Source organism: Dermacentor andersoni, chromosome 2 (genome assembly GCF_023375885.2).
Source record: "Dermacentor andersoni chromosome 2, qqDerAnde1_hic_scaffold, whole genome shotgun sequence".
Lineage (NCBI taxonomy): Eukaryota > Metazoa > Arthropoda > Arachnida > Ixodida > Ixodidae > Dermacentor > Dermacentor andersoni.
This window is the reverse complement of record NC_092815.1, coordinates 218,715,055-218,739,836: the sequence shown is the minus strand read 5'-3', so window position 1 is coordinate 218,739,836 and position 24,782 is coordinate 218,715,055. Positions and strand designations below refer to the sequence as shown.

General features: G+C 47.0%; 1 protein-coding gene across 1 annotated transcript in view; it reads left to right on the top strand.

The window, feature by feature from the left end:
* Positions 1–24,782, top strand: part of LOC126539837 (monocarboxylate transporter 13-like) — a 465,405-nt gene that overhangs the window by 82,039 nt on the left and 358,584 nt on the right. Inside the window, exon 3 of the mRNA XM_072286220.1 lies at positions 23,597–23,796. Coding sequence (XP_072142321.1) covers positions 23,597–23,796 — 200 coding nt within the window. The remainder of the gene's footprint in view (positions 1–23,596; positions 23,797–24,782) is intronic.

Sequence of the window (24,782 nt, the reverse complement as noted above, 5' to 3'; positions counted from 1 at the left end):
CCGGCTCCACAGCAGAAATCTTCCTCGCGTCTGGGCTTGATGCATGCCTGAGTTGCCGCCGATGGTTTTCTGCCGGTTCTATGTTTCGCGAGCCAAGCTTCACGCAGCTCCTTGTCCTGCGACTACGTGTGACTAAGGCTGACACCGGGCTCAGTTGCCTACGTCCGACACTGTGGCACCCAGCAATAGCCTATCATGCAGCACGCCTCCAAAGGCAGCCACTAACTATTATAGTAATGTTGTCAAGCAGACACCCAAGGCGGCAAAGCCTCACCAATTATTCAGAACCCCAGCGCAGCAGGGACTTTAAGCTTTTGTTTTCAGCTCGCTTCGGCGCTTCCGAAGGAGCCGACGTGGCCGCTGTGTCCACGTGATCCCTCATGCTACGTCACGCCGATGCTGGTGCCAGCTTTTCCAGTGGTGGAGCTTGCCCCTGATATAAAGAACTTCAGTTGCCTCTCCCTGCATTCACCCCAACACGGCGACCTGTATACGGAGTGTGCTCCACAGGACAAAAAAATTATTCTGCTTGGCTCCCAGAAGAGTTCTTGAATTCGAATACGCACAATTTCTTGCAGCACTTTCATTCTGTCTTTTTTCATGCTAGTCATAAATAGCTATCTTTTCATTAGCTGCGAGCACTTCGCTGACTCAGTTCCTCATTAGATAATATACCTATAAAAAACGGGATCTTACTCTAAGTGTGGGACGTATGTGTGTTCTGTTCCTGATATTGTACTTGTCTGCTATTTTACATAATTTTGGCTCTAAACAAAACTTTGTTTGAGGAGCGAGAAAGCTACAAACTTTTTTCGGTCACAACCCCATGAAGTTCATGCAAGTTTATGCATTATGCTTGTTTCACATTTTAATAGCTGCAAGTGCGAAACGCTGCCTATCTGCTTTTGTACTTCCTGTTGCTGTTTGTCTGTTACGTTTACTGCCAGAGCTTGGTATACAAGTGCTCATTCTGTGTTATGAACCTATGAAAGTGCCCGCCATGGTGGAACTATGGTGGGCACTTTGTTGTATTTTAAATTAATGATTCTCTTTTGAAAACTGTCTTCTGTGTCAAGGTCTGCATAAACATGTCTGCATGAATGTACAGCATGCTTTCAGATGACGTACACAGACGAAGTGGACATTCCGCGAAAGCATACTTCATGTGATTAGTGAAAAAAAAATGCTTGTAATACCTGCGTATATGCGTGCAGTTGACTTAACAAATATAACGAAGGCAGAGGCACTCAACTATTGTACACGATATCTGAATCCTGATTTCATCGTTCCTTCGAGATAATTGCAAATGCAAGCATGCAGCACATCTTACCTATTTGCAAGCACTGCCTGGCGCACCTTACTCGGCATGACACACATCACAATAGCTCTGGCCCGCTTAATACAGCGCGCCCCTTCTAATACAGATGGCATTTTTTTAATATTTATATATATATATATATATATATATATATATATATATATATATATATATATTGTCAAGTGGTAGTGACGGTGCCGAAATCAGCCAAACTGGGCAAGATTAAACCACCGTTTTATTGGGCGAACACGTGCCCTCAAAAACAGGCTTCACTCAAAGAACGGCGACAGCAGCGAACACAGTCGGTGATCGTCGAAAACCTGATCAGCGGGTCAAGCGCTTTTATAGATCAGTCGTCGAGTGTTCCAGACTAATCGCTGGGACCCGCGTGCCTTCCAAAAAGTTATACATTATTCGCGTCGCGCATACATGCAATCAGATTACACAAGGTTAGGCGACAACAGACAGCGGACAGAAGCATCGATGACAATCTAAAAACTTCCCATACATGTAGCAGCGTCCTGCGCTGAGCGATAACATTTCTTAGATGATAAAAGCCTCACCCGTAAAAGATAAATGAGTTCACGTGTCAATTCCCCCCTCTCAAAAAGCATCGTCCCTATGCTGCGAACATAACAGATAGTAAAACACTAAAGGACACTTGTTAAACAAAGTAAAAACGAAGAAACAAAGTCCAAGGTGACACAGTCCACTGAAAAAATCAAAATTTCATCTATGCGACGTCCCCAAAGTTCATTAGCGCTGCTTAAGACGCACAACATGAACTTTTTCAGGTCGTGAGCGGCGCCACTGTGAATGCGAAATGCCGTCTGGCACGACCTCATAGTCCAGTTCGCCAACACGTCGGAGGACCTTGTAGGGTCAGAAATAGCATCGCAATACTTTCTCACTGAGTCCTCTGACGTTTTGGGGTCCAAACCGAAACACGGTCGCCAGGCTGGTACTGGACGTAGCGTCATCGTAGGTTGTAGTGTAGGCTGTCGTTACGCTGCTGGTTCTTGATCCGTAGGCGGGCAAGCTGTGGGGCTTCTTCGGCGCACTGGAGATAGGTAGCGACGTCCAAGATTCTCTTCGTCGGTTACGTGTGGCAGCATGGCGTCGAGAGTCGTCATCGGGTTCCTGCCGTAAACCAGCCTGAACGGCGTGATCTGTGTTGTTTCCTGCACCACCGTGTTGTAAGCGAAAGTTACGTACGGCAGGACGGCATCCCACGTCTTGTGCTCGACGTCGACGTACATTGCTAGCATGTCGGCGAGCGTCTTGTTTAGGCGCTCCATGAGACCATTCGTCTATGGGCGGTAGGCCGTTGTCCTCCTGTGCCTTGTCTGACTGTATTGCAGAATGGCTTGGGTGAGCTCCACTGTAAAGGCCATTCCTCTGTCGGTGATGAGGAGTTCTGGGGCGCCATGTCGCTGCAGGATGTTTTCAACAAAGAATTTCGCCACTTCAGTTGCGCTACCTTTCGGCAGTGCTTTAGTTTCAGCGAAGCGGGTGCGCTAGTCCGTTGCCACGACGATCGAATTATTTCCCGAAGTTGATGTCGGAACCGGTCCCAACAAATCCATCCCGATCTGCTGAAAAGGTCTGTAAGGAGGCTCGATCCGCTCTAGTAATCCCGCTGGCCTTGTCGGTGGTTTCTTGCGTCGTTCACAGTCTCGGCTTGTCTTGACGTAACGGGCGACATCGGCGGTTAGGCGCGGCCAGTAATACCTTTCTTGTATCCTCGATAGCGTCCGGGAGAAACCTAGGTGCCTAGCGGTCGGATCGTCATGTAGGGCGTGCAGTACTTCTGGATGCAGCACAGATAGAACAAGAAGGTAGTTCGCGTGGACTGGTGAGAAGTTCTTCTTTACGAGTAGGTTGTTTTGAAGCGTGAACGAAGACAATCCGCGCCCAAATGCCCTATGGCGAACGTTGGTGTGCCCTTCCAAATATTCGACGAGGCCTTTTAGCTCCCGGTCTGCTCGCTGCTGTTCAACGATGCCTTCCGCGCTTATTATTCCAAGGAAGGCGTCGTCATCCTCGTCATCTTGCGTCGGTGGGTCAATGGGGGCGCGTGATAGGCAATCGGCATCTGAGTGTGTTCGTACGAATTTGTAGGTTACAGCGATGTCGCATTCTTGTAGTCTGAGGCTCCACCGCGCCAGCCGTCCTGGAGGGTCCTTTATGTTAGCTACCCCACACAACGCGTGATGGCTGCTGACCACTATGAATGGCCTGCCATAGAGGTAAGGGCAGAATTTTGCTGTAGCACAAGTGATGGCGAGGCATTCCTTTTCAGTCGTAGTATAATTGCCTTCCGGTTTGACAGCGACCGGCTAGCATAAGATATCACCCGTTCAAGTCCGTCTTTCCACTGGATTAGGGTGGCACCGAGGCCTAGGTTACTTGCGTCAGTCTGGGGTTTGGTATCGGCGTCCTCGTTGAAGTGTACAAGTACCGGCGGCGACTGCATGCGTCGTTTGAGATCTTGAAATGCATCGGCCTGCGCCGTTTCCCATTTGAACTCGACATCACATTTGGTTAGATGTGTGAGCGGCTCCGCGATGCGTGAAAAGAACTTGATAAAGCGCCTGTAGTAGGCACACATGCGAAGGAATCTACGCACTGCCTTCTTGTAGATGGACTGCGGCAACTTTGCAATGTCAGCTGTCTTCTGCGGATCGGGGCGGACTCCAGATTTGCTGATAAAGGGGCCTAGAAAGAAAAGCTCGCCGTAAGCGAAGCGGCACTTTTCCGGCTTCAGAGTAAGCCCTGATGACCTGATGGCCTCTACTACTGTTGCAAGCCGCCTGAGGTGATCGTCCTAAATTCCGGCGAAGACAACGACGTCATCCAAGTAAACAAGACACGTCTGCCACTTCAATCCTGCTAAAACCGTGTCCATCACGCGCTGGAACGTTGCAGGTGCCGAGCCCAGTCCCAACAGCATAACCCTGAGCTCCTAGAGGCCGTCTGGGGTGATGAAGGGGGTCTTTTCGCGATCTCTTTCGTCGACTTCTATTTGCCAAAGACAGACTTGAGGTCCATCGACGAGAAGTATTTAGCGTTGCAGAGCCGATCAAATGCGTCGTCGATCCGTGGGAGGGGATATACGTCCTTCTTCGTGATCTTGTTCAGACGATGATAATGGCGCAGAAACGTAGGGTTCCGTCCTTTTTCTTCACCAAGACTACATTAGATGCTCACGGGCTTTTTGACAGCTGGATGATTTCATCGCGCAGCATTTCGTCGACTTGGTGCCTTATAGCTTCAAGTTCTCGCGTTGAAACTCGATAAAGCCCCTGGATAAGTGGTCGAGCACACTCTTCGGTTATTATGCGATGCTTTGCGACTGGTGTTTGTCGAATCCTTGATGACGTCAAAAAGCACTCTTTGTAACGTCGAAGTAGACTTCTGAGCTGTTGTTGCTTAATCATGGGCAGACTTGGATCATGGGGAGACTTGGACTTGGAGGACAAACGCATTGCTGGTTTCCAGAATTTCCTCGATGTATGCGATTGTCGTGCCCCTGCTGATGTGCTTGAACTGCTGGCTGAAGTTTGTCACCAACACTTTCGTGTTTCCTTCGTGCAGTCGAGCGATCCCTCTTGCGACTCAAAATTCGCTGTCGAGCAGTAGCCGTTGGTCGCCTTCGATGACGTCTTCTACATCAACAAGTGTCTCGGTGTCGCCCGAAATAACAATGCTGGAGCAAGGCGGGATGCTCACTTGATCTTCGAGCACACTCAAGGCGTGGTGACTACGAGGGCTTTCCGACGGTATCGCTTGATCTTCCGACAGCATTACTGACTTCGACTTCAGGTCTACGATTGAGCCGTGTTGGTTCAGGAAGTCAATGCCCAGAATGACGTCTCGCGAACAGCGTTGGAGGATAAAGAAGGTGGCAGGGTAAGTCCGGTCATGAATGGTAATTGTTGCTCTGCAGACTCCAGTCGGCGTTATGAGGTGTGCTACAGCGGTCCGAATTTGTGGGCCTTCCCATGCAGTCGTAACTTTCTTCAACTGGACTGCGATGGGTCCACTCATGACGGGGTAATTGGGTCCTGTGTCTACTAAGGCGGTGACTGCGTGGCCGTCGAGAACCACGTCGAGGTCGGTGGTTCTTTGTCTTGCGTTACAGTTAGGCCTTGGCGTCGAATCGCGGTTGCGTCGCGTCGACCTGTGCCTGGTATGTGGCGTCGTCAGGTCATTTTTCGTCGGCGTATGCTTTGCTTCCGGACTGCGTGGGGATGGCGGTGTCTCGTTGACATGTCGTCTACACAGGATTTTTGTCGTATTCCTCGGCGGCGGAGGGTCTTCGTCAGTTCGACGAACAGCAACCGCACCTCCATCGGTTGCTGCTTTCAGTTTTCTGGATATGGGCTGGCAGAGTGGCCCCGTGCTTGGCCACTTTATGGACGGCGCTGCGGCGACAGGCAGCGGCCTGGTGACGGGGAACGAGGCAGTCGTCGTGGCCTTCACTGAGTAGCGCTGAGGTAGTCGGCGATGTCACGAGGGCGTTCAGCTTCCTGAGGGCGCGGTGCCTTGACGGCGAACCCTCGCAATCCCAGGTTGCGGTATGGGCATCTTGGGTAGACGTTACCCGCTTCTCGGCAGTGGTTGCAGAGCGGGCGCTGGTCGGGGGCTCGCCATTTGTCCGTCTTCCTCGCGTAGCTGCGCTGGGCGACGGGTGGGTGTGCTGGCGGCGGCGGCGGTGGACGACGGAATCGCGCCGTTACAGGGCCCTGGCGTTGTCGCGCAGGGGGACCTTGACGGCGGGCGAGGACGGCGTGGGTCATCGCCTGCGGCTGAGGTTGCGGTGACTGCGGTTACACCTCAGGGACTCCAAGCGATCGCTGCACCTCTTCTTTGATGATTTCAGCGATTTAATCCACTTGGGACTGCAACCTTGGGTAGAACTTCTGCAGCTCCTCCCGTACAACCGGTCTGTTAGTCTGGCGTAGATCGTCGGTGGCCAGTGATTGAACTCCGGCGTAGTTTGTAAAGTTGGTGTGGCGGTCGAATTGCCGTTTTCGCATCTTGATTGTCTTCTCGATGCTGGTACCCTCGCGAAGAAGTTGCTGGTGGCCTCGCGAAGAAACTCGTCGACGGTCTTCCGTGGGCTTCGTACCGTTGCGGCAAAAAGTTCCTCCTTCACACCACGCATGAGTAGGCGGACTTTGTTCTCCTCAGGCATTTCAGGGTTGGCGTGGCGGAATAGACGGCTCATTTCCTCCTTAAAGATCATTATTGTCTTATTAGGTAGCTGCACCCGGGTTTCTAATAGCGCTTGTGCTTGTTCTCGGCGTACGACGCTTGCGATTATCTCCAGGAAGGCGCTTCGGAACAGGTCCCAGGTCGTCAAAGTGGCTTCTCAGTTCTCGAACCATGTCCTAGCGGCATCCACCAATGCGAAAAAGACATGGGGTAGCTTGTCGTCACTGTTACATCTTTTAAATGTAGCGACTCTCTCATACATCTCAAGCCAGCTTTCCGGGTCGTCAAGTGTTGAACCACGGAACGTCGGAGGCTCCCTGGGCTGCTGCAGCACGATGGGGGAGGCTGGGACTGCCATTGGGGTGGACTTCATGGCAATCTTACTGCTCGTCTCCGGCAAAAGTCCGCACTCCGGGGGCAGTCCTTGCAGCCTGCAGCTACCGCGCTGGTTCATGTTGACGTTGGTGATGTCTTTCGCGTTCGGGCTTGGGTCACGGCTTTGTGGGGGCGTCCGGTACATGAACGCAAAGCACTCCCAGCAAATGTAAAGTGGTAGTGACGGTGAAGAAATCAGCCAAGCGGGGAAAGATGAAACTAGCGTTTTATTTGGCGAACTTGTGCCCTCAAAAACAGGCGGCACTCAAACAACGGCGACAGCGGCAAACACAGTCGGTGATTGTCGAAAATCTGTTCGGCGGGTCAAGCGCGTCGGCTTTTATACATCAGTCGTCGAACGTTCTAGAGTAATTGCTGGGACCCGCGTGCCTTCCACAAAGTTCTACATTATTCGTGTCGCGCATACATGCAATCAGATTACAGAAGATTAGGCGACAACAGACAGCGGATAGGAGCATCGATAACATTCTAGAGAAACGTTCGATACATGTAGACGCGTCCTGCACTGAGCAATCGATTACATTTCTTAGACGGTAAAAGCGCTCACCCGTAGAAGATAAACGAGTTCACGTGTCATTATATATATATATATATATATAGATAGATAGATACATAGATAGATAGATAGATAGATAGATAGATAGATAGATAGATAGATAGATAGATAGATAGATAGATAGATAGATAGATAGATAGATAGATAGATAGATAGATAGATAGATAGATAGATAGATGAACAGATCTATTAACCCGTGTACTTGTCTTTATCGGGTGACACGTTTCACCGCCTAACAAATGTTATCGCACAGCGCAGGAAGCGCCTGCGTATATCGAAAGTTTCAGGAATATTATCGACGGTTCCATCCGCTGTCTGTGACCGAAGCTTGTGTAATCTGATTTCATGTGTGCGCGACGCGAATAATGTAGAACTTTGTGGAAGGCATGCGGGTTCCAGCGATTACTCTGGAACTTTCGACGACTGATGTATAAAAGCCGACGCGCTTGACCCGCTCATCAGATTGTCGACGATCACCGATGTGTTCGCCGCTCTTTTTGTGCTTTAAGTGTAGCCTGTTTTGTGGGCACGGTTCGCTCAATAAAAGGAACTTTTTAGTTTCTAGCCCAATAAAAGTTACCTAACCAAATGTAGTTTGTGCATGAATGCGGCTCGTCTTGAGGACGGAGAATTGCTTTCATTCCAGACAACAGAAAGTGCTCATTGCGGTGGGGCTGACCGTACTATGTAGAACAAGACAATGCGCAAATCACAATTAAGGCAGGTTTATTCTGCGTCGGAGCCATCGGTTTGAAACGCTAGGAATGGAACCCTTATCAGCTTCGATACTCAGGCAAAATTGCGCCTCGTTATACATTTTGGAACAGCTGAATCGTCATTTTGACGACAGTTGCCGCGGTATTCTGGTGGCTTTAGTGCTATGGCCCCACCTGTCGCATTCCGACGGAACTACAAAAATGCTTTTGTCACCCTTTGGGTGCGTGGCAATGACGCCAGGTGGTCACAATTAATCCGGAGCTCTCCATTACTCCGTCCCTCGTAATCCGCAGCAGTCTGGGGATGCTAAGGCCCACAATATAAATTCTTTAACCCTGATTTATTTTCTCCCTTCCTTCTTTTACCACCCATGGCACTGCAGGTATGGCCGTGGTAGGTGCGGTGACATGAACCTGGCAGGTAAATAGGTGAAAAGAAGCTAGCGTGTGCAAAGTGGTGAAGCTTCCGATGTTTGGAATAAAATTACGTTGGGCTCATGAACGGTGATGGTGACGCGCCTTGATGCTTCAAAATAAACACGGAATCGATAACTACAACAAAACATCATAAAAGGCATGGTTGGGGAGTAATTTCTTGTAACCACGAAAGCCATATATGTCAGTTACGGATGGGGCATCCTTGTTGCAGCAAGCGGAAGTGAACAGAATTATTCTTCTGTTCAACAATCTTACAGACGTGCCGGCAAAATCCTGAACGCTTATTCGACATCTTACAATAGTGTAGCCGTATTGCGAGTATAACGTCGAGGCAGCGCTACTTTGAAGCAAGTGCAGTTCCTCATATTTGCAGGTGTGCATGTTGGCGGCGGATCATGTTTGACTGAACCTTGTGAACGATATTGAAAGTTTCGCAGACAAAGCCAAGTTCCCGGTTAAACAGCGACTGCTGCGAACAATCCGCAGTATAGCGAATAAAGACAAAACATTGAAGAACAACATTCGCCTGGCGAAGTAGTTTGTTTTCGGGCAGCTCCCGTGCTCAGTTATCTTACCACTTGTAGCCTTTCTGCCGCGCATGACAGCTGTTGAAAGCGTATACTGCTAATTATTTAAATACATCTTTAGTATCACCTACCACATAAGTAGGGCCAACAGTTACACGAACTATGCGTAGCACACGCGATCGCCGACGATGACCAATCGACATAAAACGACAGCCTCGGAAGCACTAATGTATGTACAATGCGAATCCTCTGCGTCAGCGCAGCGATGTGGTCTAGTGGTTACAGTGTTTGTTGTCACGCGGTGTACCCGGGTTCCGTTTCCAGTGTGTCAATGTTTGTGTGAGGTGTCTTTGGATGTTAGTCTGATGAGTGTTACCCACTTCCTATAATATCATAAGAAGCTAACAGATAACAAGGACAACAACATATGCGACCCGCATTTAAACGGCCCCATTCGTCGCAGATAAGGGGGCCGCTTGGAAAATGTCACGCATAACGCCAAATGTTTACGTGGTATTTCAAATCAAATCTGTCCGCCTTACTGTGCGGTTCAAATATTCAGCGGCTCAAAATTATGTGGCCCAGCGGGAATTTTACATTAATATATATTTTTTTCTATGGACAGGTGCCGCACACAAGGTTTCATACACATAACCCAAAATACATTATAGGAAGTGAACGAGAAGAAAGGGGTTAACGCCGAGGCGCCCACTCTTTATTAGTCATATCATAAGAAACGAACAAGCACTGACACCAAGAACAACATAGGGGGAATTACTTGCGCCTTATAAATGAAATAAAAGAACGGTAATTAACGAAAATGAAAGTGGATGAAACAAACCAATTGCCGCACGTGTGGAACGAACCCACAACCTTCGCATCCTTGTGCGATCCCCACATCCTTTCGAATGTTGTGGGTTCGCTCCACACCTGCGGCAAGTTGTGTTTTCATCCACTTTCATTTCCATGAATTTATCGTTTCTTTATTTCATTTATTAAGAACAAGTAGTTTCCCCTATGTTGTTCTTGGTGTCAGTGCTTGTTCGTTTCTTATGATATGACTAATAATGAGCGGGGGCCCCTCGGTGTTAATCCCTTTCTTCTCGTCCGCTTCCTATAATGTAGGTTAAGCTATGTGTATGAAGCATTGTGTGCGGTAACTGTCCTTAAAAATTATTTTTTAATAAAAAATTCTCGTTGAGCCGCATAAACTTGAGCCACTGATTATTTGAGCCGCATTGTAAGCGAGGCAGATTTTATTTCATTTTATTTCATTTATTTACTTTCAAGGCCGTACAGGCATCACAGAGAGGAGTGGTAATAGAAAAAGAGAAAATATAGCTAATGATGTAGCACATGGTCACAGATAGCCGAATTGAACATATCATGGTCTGTGATAGTCACGATGGATGCGGGAAGCCATCCATATGAAATACCGCATAAACATTTGGCGTTATGCGTGACATTTCCCAAGCGGCCCCCTTATCTGAAACGAATATGGGCCGCATATGCAAGAGCCTAATAAAGCAGGCCGCATGCGCAGTGGGCAGCTTGGAATGAGCCATTTATAACCAGTGAGAGTTTGATCTACTTTCCGCATTATAGGCGTTGTTTTAGGCCGGTATTGTCTAAGAGTGTGCTAGCTCATTTTTTGTGAAGTTCAGGTCTGACGTGGTGTCTTTGCTAACGCTGTGTCCGGATTTGGTGGGAGAGGCGGCATTCGTCATGACGAGCTCGTTCTGGGCACCCAGCCAGAGGTTTCTTCCTTTGATCACCGCTTTTGCGTATTCCCACTCCGGGTGGTGGGCATTAATTTCACCTACAGTGGTCGCGGTGTTCCATCTGGCAATGTGTACTGTCTTTCGAAAGAGTTTCGCAAACCTGATATTTCTTCGGGGGTGCTGTATAATTTGAGGATAAATAGACTGCTTCGACTTTTTTTCTGTACTAGAAATGACTTCTACGAGGACGTAGTCTGCAGACGTAGTATCGGTCAGGGTCTCATGAAGGATGGCTGGTATGTTTCGTCTAACGAGGTTAGCTACCACCAGGTTTTCCTTTCTCTGTCTACGGAAGCTCCATCTAAGTCGTAATAAGTTGTGCACCCTGTTAATTTAGCTAAGTTTTCTACTTCTTGTAGACATATGACGTCGGGTGGAGACGCTTGATGCTTGCTGTTTATGTGTTGTTCACGGTTTCCTCGTTTACGCTCTAAACCACTGCACTTCCACTGCCATACTTTGTAACTAGCTACTGCTTTCGGGGCCATGATCATTGGAAAGTGCATTCTGGCAGAGTCCTATTGCTTTCCACTAACGTAGATCTCTGGTATGGCTTAGCTGTTTTGGGTGGTCCTACTGCACCTCCAAGCTAGGTTCAGTGAACCGCGCCTTTTCGAGATCCGCCGCTGCTTGAGCGCTTCTCTTTGCGCGCCAATGCTTTCTACTACCATGTGAATCATGCGTTCGACCTTGCTGCTGAAAGCCTCCAGTCTTTTTTCTATCTAGGCGCTGAAACCTACTTACACTCGCTTGAGAACTGCCTCGTCTATGTAGCATTCCTTTGTTCGCAGCCTGAGCTCTCGGTGGCTCTGCGTTTATATGGGGGGATTTCACGTCTGCTGCTTCCATTCGTTGAACATCTATGTTTTTCCGCGGTCCCCTGCCCCACTTGACCAGGCTGTGGGGCGGATTCTCCGCCTGCCCTGAGCTGAGCGATTTCTCTTTTGAGTGTCTTGTTGTCTGCGATCACCACTTCTAGAGGTTGCTTGATTCTAATCGCTTTTCATTGCTGTTTAGAATACCCACCGTGGTTGCTCAGTGGCTACGGTGTTGGGCTGCTGAGCACGAGGTCACGGGATCGAATCCCGGCCACGGCGGGAGCATTTGGATGTGGGCGAAATGCGAAAACACCCGTCTACTTAGATTTAGGTGCACGTTAAAGAACCCCAGGTGGTCGAAATTTCCGGAGTCGTCTAATACGGCGAGCCTCATAATAGTAAATGGTTTTGGCACGTAAAACCCCATAATTTTTTAAATTGCTGTTTAGACTGCTTTGTTTGTGGCTTATCCCTGTTCTTTTTTTCTGCCTGCTTCTTCATCATCATCAGCCTAGTTACGCCCACTGCAGGGCAAAGGCCTCTCCCATACTTGTCCAACTACCCCGGTCATGTACTAATTGTGGCCATGTTGTCCCAGCAAACGTCTTAATGTCATCCGCCCACCTAACTTGCTGCCGCCCCCTACTACGCTTCCCTTCCCTTGGAATCCAATCCGTAACCCTTAATGACCATCGATTATCTTTCCTTCTCATTACATGTCCGGCCCATGCCCATTTCTTTTTCTTGATTTCAACTGAGATGTCATTTACCCACGTTTGCTCCCTCACCCGATCTGCTCTTTTCTTATCCCTTAACGTTACACCTATCATTCTTCTTTCCATAGCTCGTTGCGTCATCCTCAATTTCAGCAGAACCCTTTTCGTAAGCCTCCAGGTTTCTGCCCTATACGTGAGTACTGGTAACACATAGCTGTTATACACTTTCCTCTTGAGGGATAGTGGCAACCTGCTGTTCATGATTTGAGAATGCCTGCTCCCAAGCGAAACCAAAGCCCATTCTTATTCTTCTGGTTATTTCAGTCTCATGATCCGGATCCATGGTCGCTACCTGCCCTACGTAGATGTATTCCCTTACCACTTCCAGTGCCTTGTTACCTATCGTAAACTGCTGTTCTCTTTCGAGACTGTTAAACATTACTTTAGTTTCGTGTAGATTAATTTTCAGACCCACCCTTCTGCTTTGCCTCTCCAGGTCAGTGAGCATGCATTGCAATTGGTCTCCTGAGTTACTAAGCAAGGCAATATCATTAGCGAATCGCAAGTTGCTAAGGTATTCTCCATCAACTTTTATCCCCAATTATTCCCACTGCAGGTCTCTGAATACCTCCTGTAAACATGCTGTGAATAGCATTGGAGAGATCGTATCTCCCTGTGTGACGCCTTTCTTTATCGGGATTTTGTTGCTTTCTTTGTGGAGGACTACGGTGGCTGTGGAACCGCTATAGATATCTTCCAGTATATTTACATATGGCTCATCTACACCCTGATTCCGTAGTGCCTTCATGACTGCTGAGGTTTCGACTGAATCAAATGCTTTTTCGTAATCAATGAAGGCTATATATAAGGGTTGGTTATATTCCGCAAATTTCTCTATCACCTGATTGATAGTGTGAATATGGTCTATTGTTGAGTAGCCTTTACGGAATCCTGCCTGGTCCTTTGGTTGACAGAAGTCTTAGGTATTCTTGATTCTATTTGCGATTACCTTAGTAAATACTTTGTAGGCAACGGACAGTAAGCTGATCGGTCTATAACTTTTCGAGTCCTTGGCGTCCCCTTTCTTAAGGATTAGGATTATGTTAGCGTTCTTCCAAGATTCCGGTACGTTCAAGGTCATGAGGCATTGTGTATATAGAGAGGCCAATCTTCCTAGGACAGTGTTCCCACCATCTTTCAACAAATCGGCTGTTACCTGATCCTCCCCAGCTGCCTTCCCCCTTTGCATAGCTCCCAAGGCGTTCTTTACCTCTTGCGGCGTTACTTGTGGGATTTCAAGTTCCTCTAGACTATTCTCTCTCACCTTATCGTCGTGGGTGTTACTGGTACTGTAAAAATCTCTATAAAAGAATTCAGCCACTTGAACTATCTCATCCATATTAGTAACGATATTGCCGGCTTTGTCTCTTAACGCACACATCTGATTCTAGCCTATTCCTAGTTTCTTCTTCACTGCTTTTAGGCTTCCTCTGTTCCTGAGGGCCTGTTCAATTCTATGCATATTATAGTTCCTTATGTCCGCTGTCTTACGCTTGTTGATTAACTTAGAAAGTTCTGCCAGTTCTATTCTAGCTGTAGGGTTAGAGGCTTTCATAGATTGGCGTTTCTTGATCAGATCTTTTGTCTCCTGCGATAGCTTACTGGTTTCCTGTTTAACGGCGTTACCACCGACTTCTATTGCGCACTCCTTAATGATGCTCATAAGATTGTCGTTCATTGCTTCAACACTATGGTCCTCTTCCTGAGTTAAACCCGAATACCTGTTCTGTAGCTTGATCCGGAATTTCTCTAGTTCCCCTGTTACCGCTAACTCATTGATTGGCTTATTGTGTACCAGTTTCTTCCGTTCATCCTCAAGTCAAAGCTAATTCGAGTTCTTACCATCCTATGGTCACTGCAGCGCACCTTGCCGAACACGTCTAGACATTGTATGATGCCAGGGTTCGCGCAGAGTATGAAGTCGATTTCATTTCTAGTCTCACCAATCGGGCTCCTCCACGTCCACTTTCGGCTAACCCGCTTGCGGAAAAAGGTATTCATTATCCGCATATTATTCTGTTCTGCAAACTCTACTAATAACTCTCCTGTGCTATTCCTACGGCCTATGCCATATTCCCCCATTGACTTGTCTCCTGCCTGCTTCTTGCCTACCCTAGCATTGAAGTCGCCCATCAGTATAGTGTATTTTGTTTTGACTTTACCCATCACCGATTCCACGTCTTCGTTAAAGCTTTCGACTTCCTGGTCATCATGACTGGATGTAGGGGCGTATACTTGTACTACCTTCAATTTGCACCTCTTTTTAAGTTTCACAACAAGACCTGCCACCCTCTCGTTAATGCTATAGAATTCCTGTATGTTACCAGCTATTTCCTTATTAATCAGGAATCCGACTCCTAGTTCTCGTCCTTCCGCTAAGCCCCGGTAGCACAGGACGTACCCACTTTTTAGCACTGTATATGCTTCTTTTGTCCTCCTAACCTCACTGAGCCCTATTATATCCCATTTACTACCCTCTAATTCCTCCAACAACACTGCTAGACTCGCCTCACTAGTTAACGTTCTAACGTTAAACGTTGCCAGGTTCAGATTCCAGCGGCGGCCTGTCCGGAGCCAGGTATTCTTAGCACCCTCTGCTGCGTCACATATCTGACCGCCGCCGTTGTCAGTTGCTTCGCGGCTGCTGGAGACTGTTGTATTCATATTGTTGTGGTTGTGGCCAGTACTCATATTGTTGTGGTTGTGGTGCAGTACTCGGTTGTGGCCAAGTACTGCACCAGGGTGGCCAATCCTGCTCTGGTGAGAGAGTGCGTTACCGGTTCTGGTCACCGGGATCAGACCGCACTCCAGGCCTGTTTGTGCAATTTTCTCAAACAATGTTTTTTTTGTATTTTCTGATGGAGAATTGTGCGGCACTGGGATTTGAATCACGGTCCTCTTGCACGGGAGGCGGATATTCTACTGTCCCCGCAGGAGTTAAATTAAAAATAAATTATGGGGTTTTACGTGACAAAACCACTTTCTGATTATGAGGCACGCCGTAGTGGAGGACTCCAGAAATTTTGACCACCTGGGGTTCTTTAACGTGCACCTAAATCTACTTACACGGGTGTTGTCACATTCGCCCCCATCGAAATGCGGCCGCCGTGGCCGGGATTCGATCCCGCGACCTCGTGCTCAGCAGTCTAACACCATAGCCACTGAGTAACCACGGCGGGTCCTGCAGGATTCATTCACGCCTCATTTAACCTACAGTGGTGCCTTATTTGATCAGTCAAGGTTGACCAATCTGAGCTCGGTTATACCGCACGGATGACACTCGGCTAGAGATGTCTGCTTAGTTTCTGCTAAAGGAGCATCCTTTCACGAAACCACGCTAGGACAGCTCACCTTCTTTTGGTGGATTCCTTCCTGATTCCTCGGGCTGGCCCTGGACTGCGATCATCGCAAAATGTCGTATCACGTCTTCCATGCCTGAAATCAGCTTTTCTGTTGATGGTATCTCATCCCTCATCGAAAAGACCAAGTTGTCATTGGCATCTGGACTGGACGACATTAAAGCTAAAGTGTTAAAAAATATAGGTCACATTGCTTCTGCTTATCTTGTCCTATTATTTTCGCAATCTCTTTCAACAGGTATCATTCCATATGACTGGAAAGTGGGAAAGGTCGTTCCCATCTTCAAATCCGGTAACAAAAAATCACCTCTGAACTACCGACCAATTTCCTTGACCAGCGTACCTTGCAAACTCATGGAACACGTCATTTACTCTTACATCATGAATTTCCTCGACTCTCATAACTTCTTTCACCATTCTCAACATGGGTTTCGTAAGGGTTTCTCTTGCGAAACCCAGCTTGCCATCTTTGTTCATGACCTTCATGCTAACCTTGGTGTTAACGTACAAACTGACTCCTTATTTCTTGATTTCGCGAAAGCTTTTGATAAAGTACCCCATAAACGCCTAATTTTAAAATTATCCTTCTTAAACTTGCAACCTAATGTACTAAATTGGATAAAAGAATTCATGACTAACCGTCCACAAGCAGTGTTTACAAATAACAAATTACCAGCCCACTTGCAGTGTCATCGGGGGTGCCTCAAGGCTCTGTTCTCGGCCCTCTTCTGTTCCTAATATACATTACCGACCTGCCTTTGCATGAGTCTTCTAATATCCGCATGTTTGCTGACGACTGCGTTATCTACCGAACCATTACTAGCCCATCTGACCATATGATTCTACAACAAGATCTCGACCACATACTACAATGGTGTGATGACTGGCTAATGTCCCTAAACCCTACTAAAGTCAAGCTCATTCCCTTCACTGGTCGTAAAATTCCCCTTCATTTCACTGATAACATAGCTAAGATCTCTATTGAATCAGTAACCACTTATAAATACCTTGGAGTTAGCTTATCTAACAATATGTCTTGGAACACGCACATTGCTAAAGTCACGTCATCAGCTAACAGAACTTTGGGTTTCTTAAAACGTCATTTACGTAACGCGCCGACACACGTAAAACTACTTGCTTATAAATCATTAGTGAGGGCTAGGTTGGAGTACGCATCTGCCATCTGGAACCCACCCGAAGTAGGTCTCACTAATACCCTAGGACCCGTTCAAAATCGTGCTGCTAGATTCATTCATGCTTCGTATTCATATGAAATCAGTGCTTCATCCCTCAAAGCCGAGTGTAACTTATCACCTTTGTGCTGTCGTCGACGCATTGCAACCCTCTCTGCATTTCACAAGTTCTTTCACTCGGCACCTAATTGCGCTCCTTACATTATCCCTGCAGCTCACATATCTCACCGCACTGGTCATTCGTTGCAAGTTTCTCGCCCACGTGCCCGCACTAAAACATTTCCTGCTTCCTTTTTTCCCAGAGCAGCAAAAGACTGGAACGGCCTTTCTCGCAACATCGCCATTATCACCTGCCCATCAAGCTTCATGCATAGTATATCAAATATAACATCGCACTGATCGCTATCAACAATATTCTGTCTAACGAAAAAACCCCACCCCTTATGTAATACCCCCGGGGGGGTCTTCAAGGAAATGAAAAAGAATGAATGAATGAATGTTGCGCCGTTGCGAAATAAAATCGAATCCGTAAAAGCAGAAACTACTAAATTACTGACCTGGCCACTTACTTGGAACGGCGAATAGATGGCGCTGAAAACCGATCAGGTAGAAATGACCTAATTCTTTATGCTGTTCGTGATAATAATCCCTCGGAAACATTCGCCCACTCTGAAGAAGCCGTAACCCAGCTGTGCTCCCAGCACTTCAACAATAATATAGATACAAAAGAAATTGAACGAGCACATCGTCTTGGGAGGCATACCGCTGGGCGCCGTCGCCCTATATTTGTTAAATTTACGTGCTTTAAAACAAAAGAGACTGTCCTATCAAATGGCCGGAAGGTCAAAGGCACTGAACAGTGTCGGCGAAGATTTTTCTGTACAGAACGCCCGCAGGCACCTTGTTGGTATTGCGAAAGCCAAATCTGCTCGCTTTACATTGTGTTACAAAACATTGCACATAGGTACTAAATGCTACATATTTGACGAGAGACTGCAGACCGTCAAAGAAAAAGCATTGCAATCGCATTATCCCCCGAATTTAAGAACTCGCCCTCTCATCCCACGTAATAATCTGTCTTTTTCAGTAATTTTCACGAACATACGCAGCTTTCTGCCAAAGCGTGAACACGTATCAAATCTTATGTCATCATCCGCCAGGAACTTACTGAAATAACAGAAACGTGGCTTACAAAAGAAATCAGTCACGCAGAAGTCATGGACGATCTTCCCAACTTCGACGTTTATCGATGCGATCGGAGAGACGCAAGTGGCGGAGGTGTTCCGATTGCCGTGAACCAACAATTGGCGTGCACACGAGTTAACACTAACAGCCACTTGGAAACACAGTGGTTAAAATGTCAATGTTCCCCACAATCAGTACTGCTAGGTGTTTGTTATCGACCGCCTCACGATCAACCTGACTTTTCTAATTTCTTAAACAAATATTAAATGAAATTACTTCAAAGCATCCCAATGCTATTATTCTCCTTTTTGGAGACTTTAATTTCCCCGACATTAACTGGCATAATGGCACTGCTTTACTAACAAATCAAACTGAAGCGAGCGACTGTATAGAAGTGCGTTTAAATTACAATTTAACACAGCTACTACTGGAACCAACCCATGTGTCGGGGACATCTGCCAATATTTCAGATCTTATACTAACGAGTCATCCTGAAAGCTTAACATCCCTTACATATCTTCGTGAGATTAGTGATCACAAAGTTATTCATGCTGCGTTCGCTTTCGCTCCCCCGCCACGCGACATGCCGGAGAAGACAATTTGTTTATATGGCAAAGGTAACTATGAGGTTATAAATACTGAATTAAACGCATTCTTTTCTACCTTTGCAGATGAATTTAATAACCATTCGATTCATGATATCTCGCTGTTGTTTAAAAACAAACTATGTGAAGAACCACTTTATTCCCAGGATAACTAATCGATCCAAGCGACAAAAACCATGGTTTACAAGATCCTTAAAACGATTAGAAAATTAAAAAAGCGCCTTTATCGCCACGCTAAAGTTAAGGTAAGCTCAGTTGCCTAGGAGAAATATTACGCTGCCGAAGCTGCGTACTTATAAGGAATTCGCGATGCCAAGTGAACCTTTTTTCACTATGACCTGCTAAACATTTTACTTACTAAACCAAGAAAATTCTAGCAGGTGATAAACCCCAAAGAAGCGCGTATGAATAATCTTACTAACGAGCTGCTTGAATCAGTGACAGATTTAATCTGCGCTAATATGTTCAACAACACGTTTTCTTCAGTCTTCACTAAGTAAATGGACACACTTCCAACCCCGCCAACCACAAATATACAATTCAACATGTCAGCCATCACATTCACAGTACGTGGGCTTTTATCTGTCATAGAAAATATTAGGTTGTTTTCATCGTCTGGCATCGATGACATTAACTCTAAACTACTAAAAAAACACGAAACACATTTCTGCAAAGTTTCTCCATTTATTATTTTCAGAGTCGCTTTCCTCAGGCACCATGCCAGCCGAGTGGAAGATGGGGAAGGTTACTCCAGTCTACAAATCCCTAAATTACTGCTCCATCTCATTGACAAGTGTTTTCTGCAAGATCATGGAGCATGTGATCTACTCTCATATTATGAACATTCTAGACGCTAACTTCTTTCATCCTTCACAGCACGGGTTCCGCAGGGGCCGTTCTTGCGAGAACCAGCTTGAACTATTTCTTCATGATGTTCATGCTAATCGTGACCGTAACATACAAACAGACGCAATATTTTTGTATTACGCGAAACCGTTTGACAAAATCGCTCATCAACGCCTATTATTAAAACTTCATCGTTTGCATTTGCATCCTGATATCCTAATATGGCTTGAGCGATTTTCAACTAACCGCTCACAGTGTGTCTCATTTAATAACCACGCTTCAAACATTACACTCGTCACATCAGGCGTACCACAAGGGTCCGTCCTTGGCCCCCTTCTTTTCTTAATTTATATTAACGACTTACCCTTGCATGTGTCTTGCCATATCCGTATGTTTGCCGATGACTGTGTTATTTACCGCGCAGTCAATACCATCACTGACCAAATAACTCTTCAGTCCAACCTTAACCGGGTATAAGAATGGTGTGATATTTGGCTGATGACACTCAACTCCAATAAATTTAAACTTGTCTCGTCTACCCGTCGCCATCACCCTCTTCGCTTTTCTTATCGAAATGATGACGTCACCGTGGAATCAGTGGAATCCTTCAAATACCTAGGTATCACCTTGACTAATGATCTAACCTGGAATGCGCATGTTACCAATGTTATTTCATCGGCTAACAAGACATTGGGATTTCTAAGACATAAGCTTCGCCTCGCTCCATTGCATGTAAAACTGTTAGCCTATAGATCATTGGTAAGAACGAAACTCGAATACCCATCTGGGATCCGCATCAAGCATATCTTGCCAATGCCCTCCAGGCAGTTCAATATCGCGCCACCAGGTATATTCATTGCACATACTCTTACAACGTCAGCATATCATCTTTAAAAAAAGAATCTTCCTTATCGCTTCTATCCCTGCGCCGCCGCATCGCCACCATTTCCCTCTTCCACAGGTTCTACTATTCGACGCTCAATCGACCACCATACATTGTTCCGACTACGCACCGCTCACGACGCATTGGCCATCCCCAGGAGGCAGCACAACCACATTCACGCAAAAATGCATTTTCAGCCTCATTTTTCTACCGAGCATGTAAAGACTGGAATGGCCTTCGTCATCAATTCGCTGCCATCACCTGCTCTTCACAATTTGTTCAAGATGTAACAACTTTTCATTTACAGAATTGAATGCAATATAAGATCATCATCATAGTCATCATCATCAACATCATCATCAGCCTGGTTACGCCCACTGGAGAGCAAAGGCCTATCCCATACTTATCCAACTACCCCGGTCATGTACTAATTGTAGCCATGTTGTCCGCGCAAGCTTCTTAATCACATCCGCCCACCTAACTTTCTGCCGCCCCCTGCTACGCTTCCCTTGGAATCCAGTTCGTAACCCTTAGTGACCATCGGTTATCTTCCCTCCTCATTAGAGGTCCTGCCTATGCCCATTTCTTTTTCTTGATTTTTACTAAGATGTCATTAATTCGCGTTTGTTCCCTCACCCAATCTGCTCTTTTCTGATCCCTTAACGTTACACCTATCATTCTTCTTTCAGTAGCTCGGTGCGTCGTCCTCAATTAAAGTAGAACCCTTTTCGTAAGCCTCCAGGTTTCTGCCCCGTACGTGAGTACACTTGTTTGTCTATGTTGTATTCCCACCCGTTATGTAATACCCCTTACTACGGGGTCTTTAAGAAAATAAAATGAAATGTAATGAAATGAAATCTTGACTTGGGCCTTGATTTCGAATGGGACCGTGATATCGACTTTGTTCTCTGGTTGCTCTCGCTCCGTTGTATGCATGCCTATCTCAAGCGGTGCTGCTGGGGGAGAGGTCTCTTCTGTCCGCCCCGCGTACTTTGAATGACACTTGCTCCATCACCTTCAGTGTTCTCGTAGGGGGGCAGTAGTCGTGGGAAGGAGCTGGAGCGCTCCTTGTTGAGCGTGGTTCCACCTCGAGTCTGAGGGGTGGTGTTGTTTTGCTTCTTTCGCTGTAGTTGGTGTCTTCTTTTCCTATTACCTTTTCTTTACAATGAAGGGGGTACGAAAGAGTTGTTTTCCTTTCTTGTGAGGGATAAGGTGATCTTTTCCGCACATGGCGCATTTGAGGTCGCACTTATGATTTTCCTGTGGGTGTTTTGTGCCAGAGCCTTCACATATTTTCTGCTCCAGCGCGGGGCAAACGGCGGTCCTGTGGCCGAGTCTTCCGCAGGCATTGCACACTTCATATTTCTTCCTGTGTAAGAGATTTCTGTACTCGGCGCCGCGATAGTAGATGAAGTACGGCACCGTGTTTCCTTTAATTACTATGATCGCGGAGTTCGTTAGCCCCATCCTCCTCGCTCGTAGAATTGTTGGACTCTTATACATCAAGCTGCACGTAATATTTGGGCATTATCATACGCTCGCATATCACTCCCTTGACAGTGTCTTCCGGGCGTGCCACGTACGCGCCAACTTCATATGGTTAGTTCCCGACTGTGAGCTTCCGGGTGACGTAAGACTTCGCTGCCACATGCATGCTCAAGGTGCTTACGACGATGGTGTTCCTAGTGGAATTTAGGAACATCAAATCTACCTCGAACTTCAAGTTTGACGCCCGGAAATGTCCGTTGCAGAGCGGTGCCTGGCTACTCTCGCTAACATTCAGTGCTTCTTTTGGTCCGAGAATGATCTTTACATTCTCCCTAGGCAATTTCGGCAGCCGCGTGTTTCACGGCTGCCTATACATTTACTCTCCTGTACGCGTGCTTCTACGTGGCGATCTGTGGCGAACGTAGTAGTTTTGCGGAAACCCGCAAGGTGGAGAGAAGTAATCATTGAAGGGGAAAATCAGACATCCACTCTTTTGTAGCAATTGCTACAAAAGAAACCCATACGGGTTCCTCGAAAGAAAAGCCCCGCAGAACTACTACGTCAATCACTTCTCTTTGCTTCCTGTTGTCCACAAATTCGACTTCGCCCTGCCATCTGCTGGCCACCTGGTTAGCTCAGATGGTAGAGCGGCTGCCCCGGAAGGGTGGTGGTCCCGGGTTAGAGTGCCGGACCAGGACGAGTTTTTATTCAACTCTGAGGCTTTTCTTTCGAGGAACCCGTATGGGTTTCCTTTGTAGCAATTGCTACGAAAGGGTGAATGTCTGATTTTCCCTTTAATAATTGCTTCTCTCCACTTTGCGCGGTTGCGCAGAACTACTACGTCTACAACACTGTTCATGCCCCGCATGCAATCTGATTAGACAAGCTTGGGTGACAACACAGACAACAGTTTGAATCGGCAGAAACAACAGTCCGTGTTCCCACAGATGCACCTGGCGCCAAGCGATAACTTTACAGCAGGTGAAAGGGCAGTCACCGAAAAAAAGAATAACAATGTACTCGTGACAAGGTGCATACTGTGTTGATCAAGGTAAACCAAGCTGTTACAATCTCTAAAATGTTATTAGTGTTGTTCACAATATTCAAGAGGTATTGTTACGCTAGTTATTTGGCGAATATTTTTATAAAGCCGGCGCACTTGTGTAGGCTTGGGCGAATATCAAATCACATAGACACTAGCGCTCGTGCTTGTGTGATTTAGTGTTTGTATATGCATCAACAAGTGTGCTGCCTCCAGAAGAACCTTTCATACTGCTGTAGTAACACATCGGTGGCGTACTTGCACAGCGTAGTGTTGAGCGGCTTGTAGAATTAGCATAGCCAGTTGTTTACAAAGTTGCTAGGAGGTTGCCATATATGCAATATCACGGCCAGCAACAATTTTCATTGCGTCTGTGCCATGTGCGGTAGCAGTTTCTAATTGAGGAGCTTTATAAGGCATAAGCAGCACTTGTTCGCCCAACGCGACAGGCACCGGCTTCGGCTTCACGCTCCTCCCGGCCATCGTGTGCGTGACGTCGTACTTCGACCGGCGCCGCTCCCTCGCGACGGGCATCACCGTGTGCGGCTCCGGAGTCGGCACATTCGTCATGGCACCGCTCGTGCAGGCACTGGTGCGCGTGTATGGCTGGAAGGGCACGCTGATTATCTGCTCGGGCCTTAGCCTACAGGTACGTTGCCTCGAAACTGCTGCAGGCGTTATGTCATAAGTTTCTTGCACTAGATCGATGTTCGTGTTGTAAAATAGGGTTTACGCCTCCTTTTACGAGATGAACTTCCACCAACTAACCCAACTTGCCGCTCTAATATATGCATGTACTGGTGTTGTTTTACGGAGGCGGCCGTGCGGGCAAACGTAGCAGCTACTTTTCTTTATAGAAGGGTCTCGCTTCGACTTTGCAAGCTATATTACAGCGAAGCTGTTTATGCTAACCTTGTGCTGTCACTAAAAGCTTCGATAAAATGGGGCCACGGGACCTAGTGGGAAAGGAAAAGAAGAGCTCAAGAGGGGAAAGAGGTTAGAGTGACCCCTGTCTTCCTGTGAGAATGCTATCTTATAGGCGAATGTAATACGCTTGTCACACGCTGCATTTTCGGCAACCGAGCCAGACCGGCATCGAGTTTATCGACAATTCATTCTACCCTGACGTGAAGGAAACCAACCCTACGCAAGCGGTTTCAGGTCATGGAACAATGCCCAGCGACTGAAACGCGATGATAGGTGCGCGGCACTTCTTGCTGGCACAAGAAGTGCAGGGATCAACATCAGTCGTCAAACCAATCCAACCAATCGTCAAAATGATTGCAGCGCCTGAATCTCCAGTAATGGGCCTTGCACCCAATATACGGAGCTTTGGAGTCGTGGTTCCACACATGCCATCCCAGCTACAACTATGGGAAGATACAAGTAGTGCGTACTCCCGAGGAAGAAGCTGCCTTCCGCGGCTGTCAGCGAGAGTTGGCTCGTAAACGGGCTCGTCGTCGTAGTGCATGATAACGGCGCGAAGCACACAACAGTGAATTGAGATGAAAGAATGTGGAAACAGAAAATTGACAGTGTAGTCTACTTGCGAAGTTGGCCTTGCATGGTGGAAAACTCGGTGTAACTAACACAGCGTCCCTGTTCGACCATCCTCGCGGACTTGGAGAGGCATTG